The sequence below is a fragment of the Cherax quadricarinatus genome, chromosome 21 (assembly GCF_038502225.1).
Source record: "Cherax quadricarinatus isolate ZL_2023a chromosome 21, ASM3850222v1, whole genome shotgun sequence".
Classification (NCBI taxonomy): domain Eukaryota; kingdom Metazoa; phylum Arthropoda; class Malacostraca; order Decapoda; family Parastacidae; genus Cherax; species Cherax quadricarinatus.
This window is the reverse complement of record NC_091312.1, coordinates 15,393,213-15,414,985: the sequence shown is the minus strand read 5'-3', so window position 1 is coordinate 15,414,985 and position 21,773 is coordinate 15,393,213. Positions and strand designations below refer to the sequence as shown.

General features: G+C 39.7%; 1 protein-coding gene across 2 annotated transcripts in view; it reads left to right on the top strand.

Annotated features, from left to right (window-relative positions):
• The window catches only part of LOC128688991 (HEAT repeat-containing protein 5B), a 255,910-nt gene that overhangs the window by 98,457 nt on the left and 135,680 nt on the right, over nucleotides 1-21,773 (top strand). For both annotated transcript variants that reach the window (XM_070087247.1, XM_070087248.1), the window contains exons 15-17: nucleotides 8,407-8,589; nucleotides 9,762-9,929; nucleotides 18,012-18,293. In XM_070087247.1, the coding sequence (XP_069943348.1) occupies nucleotides 8,407-8,589; nucleotides 9,762-9,929; nucleotides 18,012-18,293 (633 nt within the window). The remainder of the gene's footprint in view (nucleotides 1-8,406; nucleotides 8,590-9,761; nucleotides 9,930-18,011; nucleotides 18,294-21,773) is intronic.

Sequence of the window (21,773 nt, the reverse complement as noted above, 5' to 3'; positions counted from 1 at the left end):
TTAGTGCAATAGGCCTGAGTTGCCTAGACATGAAAGAATGGGTCTGTGCACTCAGTGTGTGCACTATGAAAAAAATCTGGGACCACTTAGTACCTTGTGGGAGCACCAGTTCAACTGAGTGCCAGCTAGAGCAAATATTGTGGCAAACACCAAGGATTCACTGATGTAATGTCATACTAACACTCATATTTTTAGAGGAAAGTAAAAATAGGTTAGATAAATGCATGAGTGTGTGAGGATGGGTGAGAGTTGGACCTGACTAGCTTGTGCTACTAGGTCAGATGTCGTGCTCCTCCTTTCAGTGGATGTGACCTGACTAGGTGGGTCATTGGTCTAAGCTGGGGGGTGACATGGACCTGCTTTGCATGGGCCAGTAGGCCTGCTGTAGTGTTCCTTCTTTCTTATGTTCTTATGTATTCGGCTGGCTGGCTTTGGCTGTCTGTCTGTATCTGTCTATATATCTGTCTACCTGTCTATATCTTTGTCTGTCTGTCACTGTCTATTTGTATCTCTCTCACATGTACTCATAAATACAGTTATTATACATAATGTAAATTACCTAGGATAACCCAAAAATTCCAGGCCAAGTGCTATACAGTATGTGTAGATTTATTTTTTTTTTCAACAAGTCGGTCGTCTCCCACCGAGGCAGGGTGACCCAAAAAAAAAAGAAAGAAAATCCCCAAAAAGAAAATACTTTCATCATCATTCAACACTTTCACCACACTCACACATTATCACTGCTTTTGCAGAGGTGCTCAGAATACAACAGCTTAGAAGCATATACGTATAAAGATACACAACATATCCCTCCAAACTGCCAATATCCCAAACCCCTCCTTTAAAGTGCAGGCATTGTACTTCCCATTTCCAGGACTCAAGTCCGACTATATGAAAATAACCGGTTTCCCTGTATCCCTTCACTAAATATTACCCTGCTCACACTCCAACAGATCGTCAGGTCCCAAGTATCATTCGTCTCCATTCACTCCTATCTAACACGCTCATGCACGCTTGCTGGAAGTCCAAGCCCCTCGCCCACAAAACCTCCTTTACCCCCTCTTTCCAACCCTTTCGAGGACGACCCCTACCCCTCTTTCCTTCCCCTATAGATTTATATGCTTTCCATGTCATTCTACTTTGATCCAGTCTCTCTAAATGACCAAACCACCTCAACAACCCCTCTTCTGCGCTCTGACTAATGCTTTTATTAACTCCACACCTTCTCCTAATTTCCACACTCCGAATTTTCTGCATAATATTTACACCACACATTGCCCTTAGACAGGACATCTCCACTGCCTCCAACCATCTCCTCGCTGCTGCATTTACCACCCAAGCTTCACATCCATATAAGAGTGTTGGTACTACTATACTTTCATACATTCCCTTCTTTGCCTCCATAGATAACGTTTTTTGACTCCACATATACCTCAACGCACCACTCACCTTTTTTCCCTCATCAATTCTATGATTAACCTCATCCTTCATAAATCCATCCGCCGACACGTCAACTCCCAAGTATCTGAAAACATTCACTTCTTCCATACTCCTCCTCCCCAATTTGATATCCAATTTTTCTTTATCTAAATCATTTGATACCCTCATCACCTTACTCTTTTCTATGTTCACTTTCAACTTTCTACCTTTACACACATTCTCAAACTCATCCACTAACCTTTGCAATTTTTCTTTAGAATCTCCCATAAGCACAGTATCATCAGCAAAAAGTAACTGTGTCAATTCCCACTTTGAATTTGATTCCCCATAATTTAATCCCACCCCTCACCCGAACACCCTAGCATTTACTTCTTTTACAACCCCATCTATTAATATATTAAACAACCATGGTGACATTACACATCCCTGTCTAAGACCTACTTTTACCAGGAAGTATTCTCCCTCTCTTCTACATACCCTAACCTGAGCCTCACTATCCTCATAAAAGCTCTTTACAGCATTTAGTAACTTACCACCTATTCCATATACTTGCAACATCTGCCACATTGCTCCTGTATCCACTCTATCATATGCCTTTTCTAAATCCATAAATGCAATAAAAACTTCCCTACCTTTATCTAAATACTGTTCACATATATGCTTCAATGTAAACACTTGATCTACACATCCCCTACCCACTCTGAAGCCTCCTTGCTCATCCGCAATTCTACATTCTGTCTTACCTCTAATTCTTTCAATTATAGCCCTACCGTATACTTTTCCTGGTATACTCAGTAAACTTATTCCTCTATAATTTTTACAATCTCTTTTGTCCCCTTTCCCTTTATATAAAGGGACTATACATGCTCTCCGCCAATCCCTAGGTACCTTCCCCTCTTTCATACATTTATTAAACAAAAGTACCAACCACTCCAACACTATATCCCCCCCTGCTTTTAACATTTCTGTCATGATCCCATTAGTTCCAGCTGCTTTACCCCCTTTCATTCTACGTAATGCCTCACGTACCTCCACCACACTTACATTCTGCTCTTCTTCACTCCTAAAAGATGGTATACCTCCCTGGCCAGTGCATGAAATTACCGCCTCCCTTTCTTCCTCAACATTTAAAAGTTCCTCAAAATATTCTCGCCATCTACCTAATACCTCCCTCTCCCCATCTACTAACTCCCCTACTCTGTTTTTAACTGACAAATCCATACTTTCCCTAGGCTTTCTTAACTTGTTTAACTCACTCCAAAATTTTTTCTTATTTTCATTAAAATTTCTTGACAGTGCCTCTCCCACTCTTTCATCTGCTCTCCTTTTGCACTCTCTCACCACTCTCTTCACCTTTCTTTTACTCTCCATATACTCTGCTCTTCTTATAACACTTCTGCTTTGTAAAAACCTCTCGTAAGCTACCTTTTTCTGTTTTATCACACCCTTTACTTCATCATTCCACCAATCACTCCTGTTTCCTCCTGCCCCCACCCTCCTATAACCGCAAACTTCTGCCCCACATTCTAATACTGCATTTTTAAAACTATTCCAACCCTCTTCAACCCCCCCACTACTCATCTTTGCACTAGCCCACCTTTCTGCCAATACTAGTCGCTTATATCTCGCCCGAACTTCCTCCTCCCTTAGTTTATACACTTTCACCTCCCTCTTATTTGTTGTTGCCACCTTCCTCTTTTCCCATCTACCTCTTACTCTAACTGTAGCTACAACTAAATAATGATCCGATATATCAGTTGCCCCTCTATAAACGTGTACATCCTGGAGCCTACCCATCAACCTTTTATCCACCAATACATAATCTAACAAACTACTTTCATTACGTGCTACATCATACCTTGTATATTTATTTATCCTCTTTTTCATAAAATATGTATTACTTATTACCAAATTTCTTTCTACACATAGCTCAATTAAAGGCTCCCCATTTACATTTACCCCTGGCACCCCAAATTTACCTACTACTCCCTCCATAACATTTTTACCCACTTTAGCATTGAAATCCCCAACCACCATTACTCTCACACTTGATTCAAAACTCCCCACGCATTCACTCAACATTTCCCAGAATCTCTCTCTCTCTCCTCTACATATAATATAAGATATAAGACATAAATAAACATGACACAAATAATAGCAGTGTCACTTGCTCAGCAATCAGAGAGTGGCCCATACACCACAAACCAACAGGTTTACTAGCCGCTCCCTGAGACCAAGACAAGCAGATGGAAAGATGATACACACAGGCAGACAGAAAGACAGATGAGCAGAACTAGACAGGCAGATAAGCAGAGCTAGGCAGACAGACAGATAGATGTACATATAGACAGATAGTTGTACAGATAGATGTACAGATAGATAGATGTACAGATAGACAGATGTACAGATACAGATAGACAGACTGACACAGACATACATAGACATGTTTGTGTGCAAGAGTAAAAACATATAAAGGCAAGGTCCCCCTCCAGCAGTGCACGTTCATCAAATGTCACTGTTATCTGACACTGTCATAACACAATTATTCAAGGTGCTCATATTACACTCCAGGCACACACACAAGACAGAAAGACAGATAAGCTGAACTGGACAGACAGATAAGCAGAACTAGGTGGAGAGATAAACAGACAGATAGATGTACAGATAGATGTATAGATAGACAGACAGGCAGACAGATAGGCAGACAGATAGGCAAACAGATAGACTGACAGGCAGACATACAAAGACATGTTTGTGTGCAAGAGTAAAAACATAAAGGCAAGGTTCCCCCCTCCAGCAGGGCACATTCTGACCCTTGTCATAACACCATGCTTCAAGGAGGTTCATACTCCAGCATGTCTAAAACATTGCTGGGACCTATAAATACTTTGTATATATTTCTAGACAATAGTAAATGACCAGGGCAGGTGAAAATGTTCACCTGTCAGTGTGATTGTTACAATTTGAGTACTATTTCAGTACATAATATTAGTGTCAGAACAAAGATTGGCTATGAAATCACAAGAACTATTATAAATTGTAATTATCAGAACATAAAAATTATTTAAATTAAAATAAAAATGAGAAAAGGCAAATCAGCAGCACTTCTGCAAGGGGCAGGACTGGATGTTGCCAACTTCATGGTCTTATATCTCGGTAAGTACTGGTCCTAATTTTTTTTTTTGCTTATACCACTCAGAAAATATTCGGAGCGCCATGCAGGCGAACGTAGATCTACGTTTGGACAGTTTAAGGGTTAAATGTCCTAAGGTACAGGAGGGCCCCATTTGTACTGGCTCTTAGGTTCCTGACCCCATGCAGTAAGCGAAAGTCACTGGCAGGTGGAAAAGAGTGGCTTTTTCATTATCAAATGCATCTAAAATGCCTGATAATGTGTTTATACAGCTATGCATAGAAAAGATAACATAAAATAAATACTCAGTGCATACAATAGACATTGATGGAGTGCATGATAGTGAAAGTTTTTCTTTTTCAGGCCACCCTACCTTGGTGGGAAATTGCTGATGTGTTAATAAAAACAGAAAAAAGTACAATACTTATCTTTAAAATATAGTACCGGTCACCCTTCCCTTACTCAACTGTTGTGTGAAAATGGCACAAAAATGGTAAAAACACTGAACATAATGAACAATGGCTTGAGTGAAAGCCAATGAAAGCATGGAACACTGAAAAGGTGCCAAATACAGTGGACCCCAGCTTAACGATCACCTCCCAATGCGACCAATTACAGTGGACCCCCGCATACCGTCGCCATCACATAACGTACAATCCGCATACCGCTCGCTTTTATCGCAAAAATTTTGCCTCGCATACCGCTCAAAAACCCGCTTACCGCTCTTCGTCTGAGACGCGTCCAATGTGCGCCCTTAGCCAGCCTCACATGTGCCGCTGGTGGCATTGTTTACCAGCCTGCCTCCGCGGTAACATCCAAGCATACAGTCGGAACATTTCGTATTATTACAGTGTTTTTGGTGATTTTATCAGCCAAATAAGTGACCATGGGCCCCAAGAAAGCTTCTAGTGCCAACCCTACAGCAATAAGGGTGAGAATTACAATAGAGATGAAGAAAGAGATCATTGATAAGTATGAAAGTGGAGTGCATGTTGCCGACCTGGCCAGGTTGTACAAGAAACCCAAATCAACCATCGCTACTATTGTGGGCAACAGAAAGGCAATCAAGGAAGCTGTTCTTGCCAAAGGTTTAACTGTGTTTTCGAAACAGAGATCGCAAGTGATGGAAGATGTTGAGAGACTCTTATTGGTGTGGATAAATGAAAAACAGCTAGCAGGAGATAGCGTTTCTCAAGCGATCATAAGCGAAAAGGCTAGGAAGTTGCATGAGGATTTAATTAAAAAAATGCCTGCAACTAGTGATGATGTGAGTGAATTTAAGGCCAGCAAAGGTTGGTTTGAGAGATTTAAGAAGCGTAGTGGCATACATAGTGTGATAAGGCATGGTGAGGCTGCCAGTTCGGACCACAAAGCAGCTGAAAAATATGTGCAGGAATTCAAGGAATACATAGACAGTGAAGGACTGAAACCTGAACAAGTGTTTAATTGTGATGAAACAGGCCTGTTTTGGAAGAAAATGCCAAGCAGGACCTACATTACTGAGGAGGAAAAGGCACTCCCAGGACATAAGCGTATGAAAGACAGGCTTACTTTGTTGATGTGTTCCAATGCTACTGGTAATTGCAAAGTGAAGCCTATATTAGTGTATCACTCTGAAACTCCCAGACCGTTCAGGCAAAAGAATGTCCTCAAGGAGAATTTGTGTGTGCTGTGGAGGGCAAACAGTAAGGCATGGGTCACTAGGGACTTTTTCTATGACTGGTTACACCATGCATTTGCCCCCAATGTGAAAGATTACCTAACTGAAAAGAAATTAGAACTTAAGTGCCTCCTGGTGTTAGACAGTGCCCCTGGTCATCCTACAGACGTGGCAGAGCGACTTTATGGGGACATGAAATTCATTAAGGTGAAGTTTTTGCCTCCTAATACCACTCCTCTCCTGCAGCCCATGGACCAGCAGGTTATTGCAAACTTCAAAAAACTGTACACAAAAGCTCTGTTTGAAAGGTGCTTTGTAGTGACCTCAGAAACTCAACTGACTCTAAGAGAGTTTTGGAGAGAGCACTTTAATATCCTCAATTGTGTAAACCTTATAGGTAAGGCTTGGGAGGGAGTGACTAAGAAGACCTTGAACTCTGCTTGGAAGAAACTGTGGCCAGAATGTGTAGACAAAAGGGATTTTGAAGGGTTTGAGGGTAACCCTGAGAGGATTATGCCAGTTGAAGAATCCATTGTGGCATTGGGAAAGTCCTTGGGGTTGGAGGTTAGTGGGGATGATGTGGAAGAGTTGGTGGAGGAGGACAATGAAGAACTAACCACTGATGAGCTGATAGATCAACTTCAACAGCAAGAGGCCAGACCTGAGGAAACTGGTTCAGAGGAGGGGAGAGAGAAATTGAAGAAGTTGCCTACTACAAAGATTAAGGAAATCTGTGCAAAGTGGCTTGAAGTGCAAACCTTCATGGATGAAAATCACCTTCACACAGCTATTGCAAGCCGTGTTGGCAACCTGTACACTGACAATGTTGTGAAACACTTTAGGGAAGTCATAAAGGAACGAGAGGTACAGGCCACTATGGACAGATATGTTGTGCGAAAGAAGTCCAGTGACTCTGAAGCTGGTCCTAGTGGCATTAAAAGAAGAAGGGAAGTAACCCCAGAAAAGGACTCGACACCTCAAGTCTTAATGGAAGGGGATTCCCCTTCTAAACACTAACACTCTCTCTCCCCTCCTCCCATCCCATCAATCATCACCAGATCTTCAATAAAAGTAAGTGTCATGTAATTGTGCATGCCTTTTTCAGTTTGTGTGTATTAAAATTAACATTTCATGTGGTAATTTTTTTTTTTTTCATACTTTTGGGTGTCTTGCACGGATTAATTTGATTTCCATTATTTCTTATGGGGAAAATTCATTCGCATACCAACCATTTCGCATAACAAAGAGCCCTTTTGCACGGATTAAAGTCGCTATGCGGGGGTCCACTGTATGTAAGTGTATTTATGTAAGTGCATTTGTACGTGTATGTTTGGGGGTCTGAAATGGACTAATCTAATTCACAATATTCCTTATGGGAACAAATTCGGTCAGTACTGACACCTGAACATACTTCTGGAATGAAAAAATATCGTTAACAGGGGGTGCCCCTCCTGTACATTGGACCCCCGGTTTACGATATTATTTCATTCCACAGGTATGTTTGGGTGCCAGTACTGACCGAATTTGTTCCCATAAGGAATATTGTGAATTAGATTAGTCCATTTCAGACCCCCAAACATACACATACAAACGCACTTACATAAATACACTTACATAATTGGTCGTATTGGGAGCTGATCGTAAACCGGGGGTCCACTGTATTTGAATTTTTTTTCTCTACTGCTGTACCTTTGCTACCAAATAATAATGGTCACTCTTTGGCCCTAGAAAATCTATATTTGAGATAGAAGGTTCATCATCAGCATCATTTGTATGTGAATGGGAATTTTTTTTTTCCCCTTAAGTTTTGCACTTTCTGCTTGAAAGAGTGAGTGATCTTGAACTACATTTGTGCTCTCCATTGAATGTCTAGGATAACAAGTAAATGTTCATACCTGGTTATGGCAGTAATCAGTTAACAAATGATAGAACATGCTTATGACCTATGTTGATAACATTGTGTTTATATTATAAACAAAGAAAGCTAAAGATAAATGTGACACAAAATGTTTCTGTAGAGAATTATAGTATGTTGTGAGTCAAGTCTTAAGTATTCATAAGTATATTTTAAGTACTGTATGATTACTCTTTAAGAAGTAGGCATAATTGTAATTTTTATTGCTACATTATATACTCTTTAAGTTCTGCCATAGTTTATTTTTTTCAAAAATAGCTACAGCCAAACAGTGCAAGTGGTTCAGGAGCTCTTGAGCACGATCCAACATTCCTTTACCGCCCACTGCCCGAAGGAGAAACCATTGCTGGACCTCTGCCTCTAGGGGTTACTGTCATTGATGCTTCAGTTGTCCTCTTTGGACAGATGTTTCCCCTGGTGGCAAACAAGCATAGACTCAAGGTGAGAATATTTTAATTTTAAAGAGGTAATTTTTCATTGAAATTTAGCGGATAGTGAGCCTTTGTATGCCAGCTTTACTCCATACATTTAGTCTATGCATCAGTACTATGAAGGGAAGGCTCTCAGCCCTTCCTGTCTTTGCATCATGGTGTAACAGCAAGTGTAATAGGTCATTGTGCACCCAAATTCCATCCAGCACAATCAGGAATTTAATTACTGAGAAAAATGCCCAAAGAAACTAGCATTTGTCATCTACAAACTCCATGTGGGGAAACACTTAGATGCTTGGGGAAACAGCAGGGAACACAAGCACACATAACAAGGAATTAAACATGCATCAGGAGTCAGAAGCTTGAATGCAAGGTTTTTGCATCACAGATAAAACATGACTTCTCGAATAAAATGATGCTTGAACTGATCAACAAATAATTCCTCAGTCATCCATGCTGACTGGTTTGACTAGCAGATAACAGACAAAGTGGTTGTTTTTCTATTTTAAGGTATGGTTTTTTTTTTTTGAGCAGTAAACAAGTATGGGTCTGCATTTAGTCACCTGTTGCATTAGCACACAGCAGCAAATAATAGGTCTTTAAGCATGTGGAAAGGAAAACTGGGCCCCCCTGGTGCCACAGTGAAGGATGGCCATGTCGGAGTGCAAGACAGAAACAGAGCTGCTGTGAAAGGTGGCAAACTTCAGGCTGAAGGTGGAAATAGATACAAAAAATAAATCGTAAACAGACAGAAATGCATTACCCAGAGACACAAAATGTGGTGGTCTATTGTACCTCCACTTGAATCTCATTCCTGCAGCATTATTTATGAAGAAATGCAGTATGTTTATCCTTGCAAATCTATATTTTTCTCGTTACTTTTGTGGTTTTATGTTCTTGATGTTAACATGAACATGTTTTTTGTCGTGTCCTCCTCACGTATGAGCCAGCGAGTGCTTTAAGTGTTTCTATATACAGGTGTAAATCATTTTTTGTAACTGAGGGAGTCATTTTATCTATATATTCCTATTTTATCTATAGATTTTTTTTTGTTCATGCACCACACTGCTATTTTGGTCTATTTTGATGTACTTCAAGATATTTTTTATTCATTATCATTTATTTTATTGATCATCCTCTTCCATTGGTTTTCATTTGTCATTCTGTTTTTTCCTACCCTAGATGTTAAACTTGTTTGGGGATATGATACGAGCAGCCAAAAGTCAGCGCCAAGAAGCAGTCCAGATGAACATCTTCACAGCTGTTCTTAGTGCTCTGAAGGTACTGAGTGACAACAAGGCCTCTTTTGGTCAAGACGATGTTAAAAAAGCTGCAACAGCCCTTCTCTTGGTGAGTACCATAAGACATAGAAATTTAATATAACCTTTTTGATCTCTTATGTTTCCAATAGGGATGTGCCAAAGTACATAGGTGTTGGTATCAGTGGATATCAGCCATTTTTATGGTACAGGTCGGCCATCACTAATCCAGTTCATCACTAATCAGGCACTAATTTCGGCTAGCGTAATTTCAAATGTCTTGGGCATCTCACCAACTTGCTACTACTTGCTGCATAAACACTGTTGGTGTCACTTGCAAACTGGGAAGCCATTCCAATTTGTTTTTTCTGCATTATTGTTATAACCTGCTCACTTTAACCCCAACCATGGTTCTAGTGAATAAAGGAAGTGCTTGTAATTGTGTAAAGCACAGACAGTCCATTGTCCATAAAAGATAAGGTTGAACTTCTGAAAAAACTCGACAGCTGTGTGTCTGTGAGAAAAAACAGTGCTGTAATTACAGCACTGGTTCAGTATACCTGGTAAAGTGTATGGTAGAGTTATTATTGAAAGAATTAAGAGTAAGACAGAGAGTAGGATAGATGAACAAGGAGGCTAGGAAAGGTAGGGGGTGTGTAGACCAAGTGTTTACAGCAAAACATATTGGTGAACAGTATTTAGATAAAGGTAAGGAGGATTTTGTGGCATTTATGGATTTAGAAAAGGCATATCACAGGGTGGATAGGGGGGCGATGTGGCAGAAGCTGCAGGTGTATGGTATAGGAGGTAGGTTACTGAAAGCAGTGAAGAGTTTTTACGAGGATAGTGAGGCTTAGGTTAGAGTATGTAGGAGAGAGGGAGATTATTTCCCAGTAAAAGTAGGCCTTAGACAAGGATGTGTGATGTCACCGTGGTTGTTCAATATATTTATAGATGGGGTTGTAAGAGAAATGAATGCTAGGGTCTTGGCAAGAGGTGTGGAGTTAAAAGATAAAGAATCAAACACAAAGTGGAAGTTGTTACAGTTGCTCTTTGCTGATGACACTGTGCGTTTGGGAGATTCTGAAGAGAAGTTGCAGAGGTTGGTGGATGAATTTGGTAGGGTATGCAAAAGAAGAAAATTAAAAGTGAATATAGGAAAGAGTAAGGTTATGAGGATAAAAAGATTAGGTGACAAAAGACTGAATATGAGATTGGAGGGAGAGAGTATGGAGGAGGTGAATGTATTCAGATATTTAGGAGTGGACGTGTCACCAGATGGGTCCATGAAGGATGAGGTGAATCACAGAATTGATGAGGGGAAAAGGGTGAGTGGTGCACTTAGGAGTCTATGGAGACAAAGAACTTTCTCCTTGGAAGGAAAAAGGGGAATGTATAAGAGTATATTTGTACCAACACTCTTGTATGGGTGTGAAGAATGGGTGATGAATGTTGCAATGAGGAGAAGGCTGGAGGCACTGGAGATATTATGTCTGAGGGCAATGTGTGGTGTGAATATAATGCGGAGAATTCGTAGTTCGGAAATTAGGAAAAGGATGAGATTACCAAAACTATTATCCAGACGGCTGAGGAGGGGTTGTTGAGGTGCTTCAGACATGTAGAGAGAATGGAACAAAACAGAATGACTTCGAGAGTGTATAAATCTGTAGTGGAGGGAAGGCGGGGTAGTGGTCGGCCTAGGAAGGGTTGGAGGGAGGGGGTAAAGGAGGTTTTGAGTGCGAGGGGGCTTGGACTTCCAGCAAGCATGCATGAGCATATTTGATAGGAGTGAATGGAGACAAATGGTTTTTAATACTTGATGTGCTGTGAGCAAAGTAACATTTATGAAGGGATTCAGGGAAACCGGCAGGCCGGACTTGAGTCCTGGAGATGGGAAGTACAGTGTCTACACTCTGAAGGAGGGGTGTTAATGTTGCAGTTTTATAACTGTAGTGTGATGGCAGGACAGTGATGGAGTGAATGATGATGAAAGTTTTTCTTCTTCGGGCCACCCTGCCTTGGTGGGAATCAGCTGATGTGTTAATAAAAAAAAATACTGTATAAACATTTAAAAATATACCGGAAATGTTATAAATGGTACAAAGATGACATTAAAACAATATCAGAGATGATTGACACAAATCCACTACCATTATAGTATGCTTCTCACTTAACGCAAATATGTTTACCAACATGGTCTTAGGAATGGAACTCCGTTGTTAAGTGAGGAGAGGTTGTATTAAAATAATGCAGTAGTCTGCATAACAGTGAATCTTCTATTTTTGTGTGAATAGAAATTCAGAATGGAAAGCAAACGTAATATAAGAGTGGCCTGGAGACATGACTAAGAACAAAGAAAATGTTATTTAAGTGCCAGGAATGTCTGCATTGTTTATTCTGGACACTTTTGAAATTGGCATCTCTTCTGATTAGTTTAATGGGTAGTTGAAATAGGTAAATGGGTGGGTTCTTGTATTTAGTTGACAGAATAGAACGAATACTAGCAAAATAGCTATGAGTTTGGTTGACTGAATCAATGGAATTGGCCAAAAATAGGGCATAAAGTGAAGGAAATCGCTGATGCGTAAATACCGCTGAGACCACTAACTGCGAGAGCATAATTCTATAAGTTTTCCATCAGATTTCATACTTTTGGTTTCATCACCTTTGGAAAAAGGATTCTCTTATCATTTCATAAGATAATTTTTTTTTTTTTTTGGGGGGGGGGGTATTCTTTGACACAGGGAGCAAGTTTGCGAGCAGGTGTCACGTCAGTGAAAGGGCAAAAGACTAAAAAATTAAGATTTTATTTCTTTGTAAAGGTTACAGTGTGTAATTTCAGTTTTGGTTTAAGTACAAAGAAAGCCACTATCATGCCGGGGCATTTCAGGCAGACTAATCCTAGTACATAATTGCTTACATTTAGACAAGATAAGAGTGGTTAGCTTTTTAATAAATTTAATCTTAATACTAATGTGAGGTAGTCATGGTGGAGGTGTATAAGAATAATAATCTTGAAGTTGCACATAAAAACAGAATTACAATTAAAGTTCAAATGGTAATATTTCGTGGATTGGCAGGTGTTTAATAGACTAGAGGTCATATAATATAATATTTGAGAGTTGCTTCAAACTGATCAAAAGTTGTTTTGGTTGGTTTGGTTAGTATTGAGAGACGAGATGATTTTTAAGCATAGTCTTAAATTTATTTGTAGTCAGGGGATCCTTTACTGGTTCAGGTAGTGAATTCCAGATCTTCAGGCTCTTTATGTGCATTGCATTTTTGCATAGTGTGAGACTGACACAAAGGAAGTTGAAGAGTGCCTTGTGCTTTGTTGTGATTGTGTGTTCTGTTGTAGCTATCAAGGAGAAGTTTAAGTGGGGGGTTTAGATTGGAGTTTAATGTTCTGTATATGTAGTAGGCACAATAATATGAGTGTATGTCTCGTATATTTAGTAGGTTCAGGCTTTTTTAAAGTGGTGGGAGTGCTGTCTGGCACAGGAGCTGGTAATCATCTGCACAGCAGCTTTTTGTTGGGTAATTAAAAGTTTAAGATGGTTGGCTGTGGTTGATCCCCAGGCACAAATACCATAGGTGAGGTAGAGATATATTGAAGAGTGGTATAGGGTAAGGAGTGTCGTTTGGGGTACATAGTATTGTATCTTGGAAAGGATGCCTGCTGATTTGGAAAGCTTCTTGGATATATGCTGGATGTGGGAATAAAATTTTAGATTACAGCCAAGGAGTTAACCAAGAGTTAACCAATTTGTACTTATTTGCAGGGTATTTTAAAGGTAGCATGAGGTGGTTAGCTGTTGGATTATTGGTGAAAAAGTGGCCAATACTTTTAACCCATAAACGGTCCAAGCAGATCTACGTTCACATGCGTAGTGCTCCAAAAGTAGATCTACATTTTTTTACATATTTTCAAATATATATATATATAAAAAAGTAGATCAAAGTTTTTTACACGTTTTCAAATGTACCAAAAAAAAAAAATATCTACTTTTTTTACATGCTTTCAAATGTTGAAAAAAACATATACGTTTGGACCGTTTACGGGTTAAAATATTACTGTAATAGTTAAATTAACATTCTTCTTCACCATTGTTAGTTACTCACATACACTCACACTAATATGGAACCCTCACCAGAGGAAGCATATTAAGAAACTGGAGAAAATGCAGAAGCATGCAACAAGGCGTGTTCCTGAGTTAAGAGGTATGAGTTATGAGGAGAGGCTGATGGAATTGAATCTACAACATTGGGGAATAGAAGAACCAAGGGAGATGTGATAATAGCATACAAAATACTCGATCACTAGCTCACTCAGCTCACACACTGAGGTCCGGAGATTGAATCTCCTCTGGTACGGCTGGAAAACATTAGGAACATGTTTCCATAAGACTGCTCTCCATGTTCACCCTTCAGTGAAATGGGTACCTGGTTGTTAGTTGACTGGTGTGGGTTGCATCTTGGGACAAAATTGACCTAATTTGCCCGAAATGCTTAGCATAATAAGCGGCTTTCTATGTAGTATGTCATTGATGTCAGCTAGGCTTGTGCATGTACTTGTAGTAAATAAATAAAGATAGGGTAGACAGGAACAGACTATTTAAGGGGTGAGAAATGAGAACTCAGAGACAGCTGGGAGTTACATAGATGAGCTACAGGGATGGCAGGAAGTATTTCTTCAGTCTCAGGGTGATTGGAAAGTGGAATGATCTTGAAAGTGGTAGAAGCAGGCTCAACACACAACTGTAAGATCAGGTACAATAATACAGATATCAGTCAGTTTCGTCTAATAATGGAGAGAGGTTGTTATTCAAATTTTGAACTATAATTTTAGGTAGTATTCATTTTTCAGTTATTACAAATATATAAATTTTTTAATTTTCAATATGTTTTTAAGGCTTTAAATAAGCAGTATTATGTGAGAGTTGGATATTTGTTTCAATTTTTTTTTTCTTTTTTCTTTTTTTTTCAACAAGTCGGCCGTCTCCCACCGAGACAGGGTGACCCAAAAAAGAAAGAAAATCCCCAAAAAACAAAATATTTTCATCATCATTCAACACTTTCACCACACTCACACATTATGACTGTATTTGCAGAGGTGCTCAGAATACAACAGTTTAGAAGCATATACATATAAAGATACACAACATATCCCTCCAAACTGCCAAAATCCCGAACCCCTCCTTTAAAGTGCAGGCATTGTACTTCCCATTTCCAGGACTCAAGTCCGACTATATGAAAATAACCGGTTTCCCTGAATCCCTTCACTAAATATTACCCTGCTCACACTCCAACAGATCGTCAGGTCCCAACTACCATTCGTTTCCATTCACTCCTATCTAACACGCTCACACACGCTTGCTGGAAGTCCAAACCCCTCGCCCACAAAACCTCCTTTACACCCTCCCTCCAACCCTTTCGAGGACGACCCCTACCCCGCCTTCCTTCCCCTATAGATTTATATGCTTTCTTTGTCATTCTACTTTGATCCATTCTCTCTAAATGACCAAACCACCTCAACAACCCCTCTTCTGCCCTCTGACTAATACTTTTATTAACTCCACACCTTTTCCTAATTTCCACACTCCGAATTTTCTGCATAATATTTACACCACACATTGCCCTTAGACAGGACATCTCCACTGCCTCCAACCGTCTCCTCGCTGCTGCATTTACCACCCAAGCTTCACATCCATATAAGAGTGTTGGTATGTTTAATATAAATGGACAATATTCAGAAATTTATTTCCATAATTTTTTTTTATTGTCTTCATCAGATTATTAAATACATAGATATTCAGAAATTTATTGTTTTCATTATTTTTTTCAATTTGTAAGCCTTGTAGGGGTGCCCATACTTAGAATGGGCAGTGTCTTTTGCATCCCGGAGAGATTAAGTTGTTTAATATTAACCCTTTGACTGTCGCAGCCCCCAATCCTGAGGTGTCTCCTGGTGTCGCAAAATATTTGAAAAAAAAAAAAAAATTTCTTATGAAATGATAGAGAATATTTTCCCAATGGTAATGACACCGAAAGTATGAAATTTGATGGAAAACTTATGGAATTACGCTCTCACGAAGTTAACGACCTCAGCGATATTTACGAAATGGCTATTTCACCCACGTTGAGCCCTATTTTTGGCTAATGCCATTATTCCAGCCAACCAAACTCATATCCACTTCTTTAGAACTCCATTTGTTCTATTGATTGAGTACAAGAAATTGCCCATTTACCGATTTCAACTACCCAATAAAGTGATCAGAAATTGGCAATTTGGCCAGTTTCATGCAAATTCAAAAACATGCCAATTTCAAAGAAGGGTCCAGAATGAACAAAGCAGACATTCCTGGCTCTAAAATAACATTTTCTTTGTTCATCAGTTATGTTTCGCCCCTCTAATATTGCTCTTGCTTTCTATTTTGAATTTTTATTCAAACAAAAAATGGAAGATTTACTGTTATGCAGACTACTGCAATATTGTAATAATTGTATAAATAATGTCAACCCATTCATGACTGCATATTAGAATGGCTAGTTGGACATTACTCACGAAATCGTAATGACATGATTGCAAACACACTATACCACGGACGGGGATAGAACCCTCGATCAGAGAGTCTCAAAACTCTAGACCGTTGCGTTAGCCACTGGGCCAGCTAGCCCAGTGGCCCAGTGGCTAACATGATGGTCTAGAGTTTCAAGACTCTCTGATCGCGGGTTCTATCCCCATCCCTGGTATGGTTTAGTTGGACATTTATTGGACAATGTCGTCATTTGTTTACTCTTAAACATTGGCAAAAATCAAACATTTCCCCTACTTTGAACTCCATTCCAAGGTCCTTTTCATAGAAAAACCAATCAAAATCATCTCTAATTTTGTAATATGTTTTCCATTCTATCAAATGAGACCAAGAAAACAAGAATACAACCATAAATACTATACGAAAATACACTTCATAGTCAGCGCTTTAATCCAAAAACACGATTGGAGTTTTTTTTCTCATACACTGCGTGCTGCAGGATTTTTTTTATACAGTGCACACTGACCACACAGACCCATTCTCTCACATGTGGGCCTACCAGCTTTCTCCCGCTTGCTTGGAAGCCATTAGAATTTTTGTGTGCTGTATATATACGTCACCTAGGTAGTAGGTTGGTAGACAGCAACCGTCCAGGGAGGTACTACCGTCCTGCCAAGTGAGTGTAAAACGAAAGCCTGTAATTGTTTTACATGATGGTAGGATTGCTGGTGTCCTTTTTTCTGTCTCATGAACATGCAAGATTTCAGGTACATCTTGTTACTTCTACTTACACTTCCTTCACACTACACATACATGCACAAGCACATACATGTATATACACACCCCTCTGGGTTTTCTTCTATTTTCTTTCTAGTTCTTATTCTTGTTTATTTCTTCTTATCTCCATGGGGAAGTGGAACAGAATTCTTCTTCCGTAAGCCATGCGTGTTGTGAGAGGCTACTAAAATGCCAGGAGCAAGGGGCTAGTAACCTTTTCTCCTGTATATATTACTAAATGTAAAAGGAGAAACTTTCTTTTTTCCTTTTGGGCCACCCCACCTCGGTGGGATATGGCCAGTGTGTTGAAAGAAAGATATATACGTCAAACACATTGGCTCGTAACATGTATACATACAACCGAAACAGTCAAAGGGTTAAACATTCCTGGGTTATTTAATATTTTTGGATCAATAAGCATTCCCTTATTATAGTTCTCATAATTTTAAAAATAAAAAATGTTGAAAAAGTATTAGTATTGGTATCAGCCTAAAATTGAGTGTCGGTAAAAAAAAAAGAAAAAAAGCTATCATCCCATCTCTGACTGCTAGTATAATGTGCTTTGTTGTGGTTAAAGATATGTGTACCGACTCTTTGTAACAGTATAGTTAATTTACAGTCTCACGTTTGGCTTGATTGGGCAGGAGGTCCTATTAAGAAATAATAGCAGTGATAATAATGACAAGAAAAATTAGTGGTTCCATAGTGAGAAATTATTAAGAGAAGCATAAATATTGACATACTGTGGGGGATGGGGGTCAATTAATATTGCATTACTTAAGCTCCATCTAGTTTTAGTTGAAATGTATTGAAATATTATTGATACAGTACTCATTTTAAAAGAAATGTGTTTCTTCTAGGGAGGCTTAACTCACCCCAATTCAACTCTGAGGTGTGCATCAGGTGAAGCCATTGGTCGCATTGCTCAGGTTGTGGGTGACCCACGTTTTGTGGCAGAGATGGCTCAGAACAGTTTTGATAAACTTAAGAGTGCACGTGACGCTGTAAGTCGGACTGGTCATTCCTTGGCATTAGGATGTTTACATCGCTATGTTGGAGGAATGGGTTCAGGCCAGCACCTCAGTACATCTATCAGTATTCTTCTGGCACTTGCAAAGGACTCTACTTCTCCTGTGGTACAGGTAAAAAACATTTAGCATATTTTGGTTTTATTGGATAATTTGAATATAAATATTCAGTTAAACATTTTAGGCACCTCTAGTTAAAACTTTCTGCATGTTCTTCCTCTGTACAATGTGTTTTTTTTTTTTTTTTTAACAAGTCGGCCGTCTCCCACCAAGGCAGGGTGACCCAAAGAGAACAAAAATCCCCACAAAGAAAATACTTTCATCATCATTCAACACTTTCACTGCACTCACACATAATCACTGTTTTTGCAGAGATGCTCATAATACAACAGTTTAGAAGCATATATGTATAAAGATACACAACATATACCTCCAAACTGCCAATATCCCAAACCCCTCCTTTAAAGTGCAGGCATTGTACTTCCCATTTCCAGGACTCAACTCCAGCTATATAAAAATAACCGGTTTCCCTGAATCCCTTCACTAAATATTACCCTGCTCACACTCCAACAGCTCGTTAGGTCTCAAATACCATTTGATTCCATTCATTCCTATTTAACACGCTCATGCACTCTTGCTGAAAGTCCAAGCCCCTCATCCACAAAACCTCCTTTACCCACTCCCTCCAACCTTTTCAAGGATGACCCCCCACCCCGCCTTCCTTTCCCTACAGCTTTATATGCTCTCCATGTCATTCTACTTTGATCCATTCTCTAAATGGCCAAACCACCTCAACAGCCCCTCTTCAGCCCTCTGACTAATACTTTTATTAACTCCACACCTTCTCCTAATTCCCACACTCCGAATTTTCTGCATAATATTTACACCATTGCCCTTAGACAGGACATCTCCACTGCCTCCAACCGTCTCCTCACTGCAGCATTTACAACCCAAGCTTCACACCCATATAAGAGTGTTGGTATTACTATACATTCATACATTCCCGTCTGTGCCTCCATAGATAACGTTTTTTTGTCTCCACATATACCTCAACGCACCACTCACCTTTTTTCCTTCATCAATTCTATGATTAACCTCATCCTTCATAAATCCATCCGCTGACACGTCAACTCCCAAATGTCTGAAAACATTCACTTCTTCCGTACTCCTCTCCAATTTGATATCCAATTTTTCTTTATCTAAATCATTTGATACCCTCGTCACCTTACTCTTTTCTATGTTCACTTTCAACTTTCTACTTTTACTCCCAAACTTGTCCACTAACCTTTGCAGTTTTTCTTTAGAATTTCCCATCAGGAAAAAGTAACTGTGTCAATTCCCATTTTGCATTTGGTTCTCCATAATTCAATCTCACCCTTCTCCCAAACATCCTAGTAGTACAGTGGACCCTCGACCAATGATGGCATCGTCTAACGTTAAATCCGACTAGCGATACATCTTAATGCAAAAATTTTGCCTCGACTAGCACTAAAAAACTCGACCAACACGATTCGTTCCGTCTGAGACGCGTCCACTTGTGGCCAATGTTTACAAGCCAGCCAGCCACCGCGGTCCCATCCAAACATACAATCGGAACATTCATATTATCACAGCGTTTTTAGTGATTGCACCTGCAAAATAAGTCACCATGGGCCCCAAGAAAGCTTCTAGTGCCAACCCTACAGCAAAAAGGGTGAGAATTACTATGGATATGAAGAAAGAGATCATTGCTAAGTATGAAAGTGGAGTGTGTGTCTCCGAGTTGGCCAGGTTGTACACAAAACCCCAATCAACCACCGCTATTTTGTGGCCAAGAAAACGGCAATCAAGGAAGCTGTTCTTGCCAAAGGTGCAACTATGTTTTTGAAACTGAGATCGCAAGTGATAGAAGATGTTGAGAGACTGTTATTGGTGTGGATAAACGAAAAACAGATAGCAGGAGATAGCATCTCTCAAGCAATCATATGCGAAAAGGCTAGGAAGTTGCATGAGGATTTAATTAGAAAAATGCCTGCAACTAGTGGTGATGTGAGTGAGTTTAAGACCAGCAAAGGTTGGTTTGAGAGATTTAAGAATCGTAGTGGCATACATAGTGTGATAAGGCACGGTGAGGCTGCCAGTTTGGACCAAAAAGCAGCTGAAAAATATGTGCAGGAATTCAAGGAGTACATAGACAGTGAAGAATTGAAACCTGAACAAGTGTTTAATTGTGACACTGACAATGTTGTGAAACACTTTAGGAATGTCATAAAGGAACGGGAGGTACAGGCCTCTATGGACAGATATGTTGTGCGACAGAGGTCCAGTGACTCTCAAGCTGGTCCTAGTGGCATTAAAAGAAGAAGGGAAGTAACCCCAGAAAAGGACTTGACACCTCAAGTCCTAATGGAAGGGGATTCCCCTTCTAAACAATAACTTCTACACACTCCCCTCCTCCCATCCCATCAGTCATCATCAGATCTTCAATAAAGGTAAGTGTCATGTAATTGCACATGTCTTCTTCAGTTTGTGTGTATTAAAATTAATATTTCATGTGGTAAAATTTTTTTTTTCGATACTTTTGGGTGTCTTGCACGGATTAGTTTGATTTCCACTATTAAGACCTACTTTTACCGGGAAGTAGTCTCCCTCTCTTCTACATGCCCTAACCTGAGCCTCAATATCCTCATAATAACTCTTTACAGCATTTAGTAACTTACTACCTATTCCATATACAGTACTTGCAACATCTGTCGCATTGCTCCTCTATCCACTCTACATATAATTTTTCTAAATCCATTAATGCAATGGAAACTTCCCTACCTTTATCTAAATACTGTTTACATATATGCTTCAATGTAAACACTTAATCTACACATCCCCTACCCACTCTAAGATCTCTTTGCTCATCCGCAATCCTACATTCTGTCTTACCTCTGATTCTTTCAATAATAACCCTACTGTACACTTTTCCGGTTTACTCAGTAAACTAATTCCTCTATAATTTTTACATTTTCTCTTGTCCCCCTTCCCTTTATATAAAGGAATTGTACATGCTCTCTGTGAATCCCAAGGTACCTTCCCCTCTTTCACACATTTATTAAACAAAAATACCAACCACTCCAACACTATGTCCATCCCCCCCTGCTTTTAACATTTCTGTCATGATGCCGTCAGTTTCAGCTGCTTTACCCCCTTTCATTCTACGTAATGCCTCATGCACCTCCCCCACACTCACATCCTGCTCTTCTTCACTCCTAAAAGATTGTATACCTCCCTGGCCAATGCATGAAATTACTTCCTCCATTTCTTCGTCAACATTTAAAAGTTCCTCAAAATATTCCCGCCATCTCCCCATCTGCTAACTCCTCTACTCTGTTTTTAACTGACAAATCCATTCGTTCCCTAGGCTTTCTTAGCTTGTTTAACTCACTCCAGAATGTTTTTTTATTTTCATTAAAATTTCTTGACAGTGCCTCTCCCACTCTATCATCTGCTCCCCTTTTGCACTCTCTCACCACTCTCTTCTCCTTTCTTTTACTATCCATATACAGTGGACCCTCGGCTAACGATGGCACCAGCTAACGTTAAATCCAGCTAACAATACATTTTAAC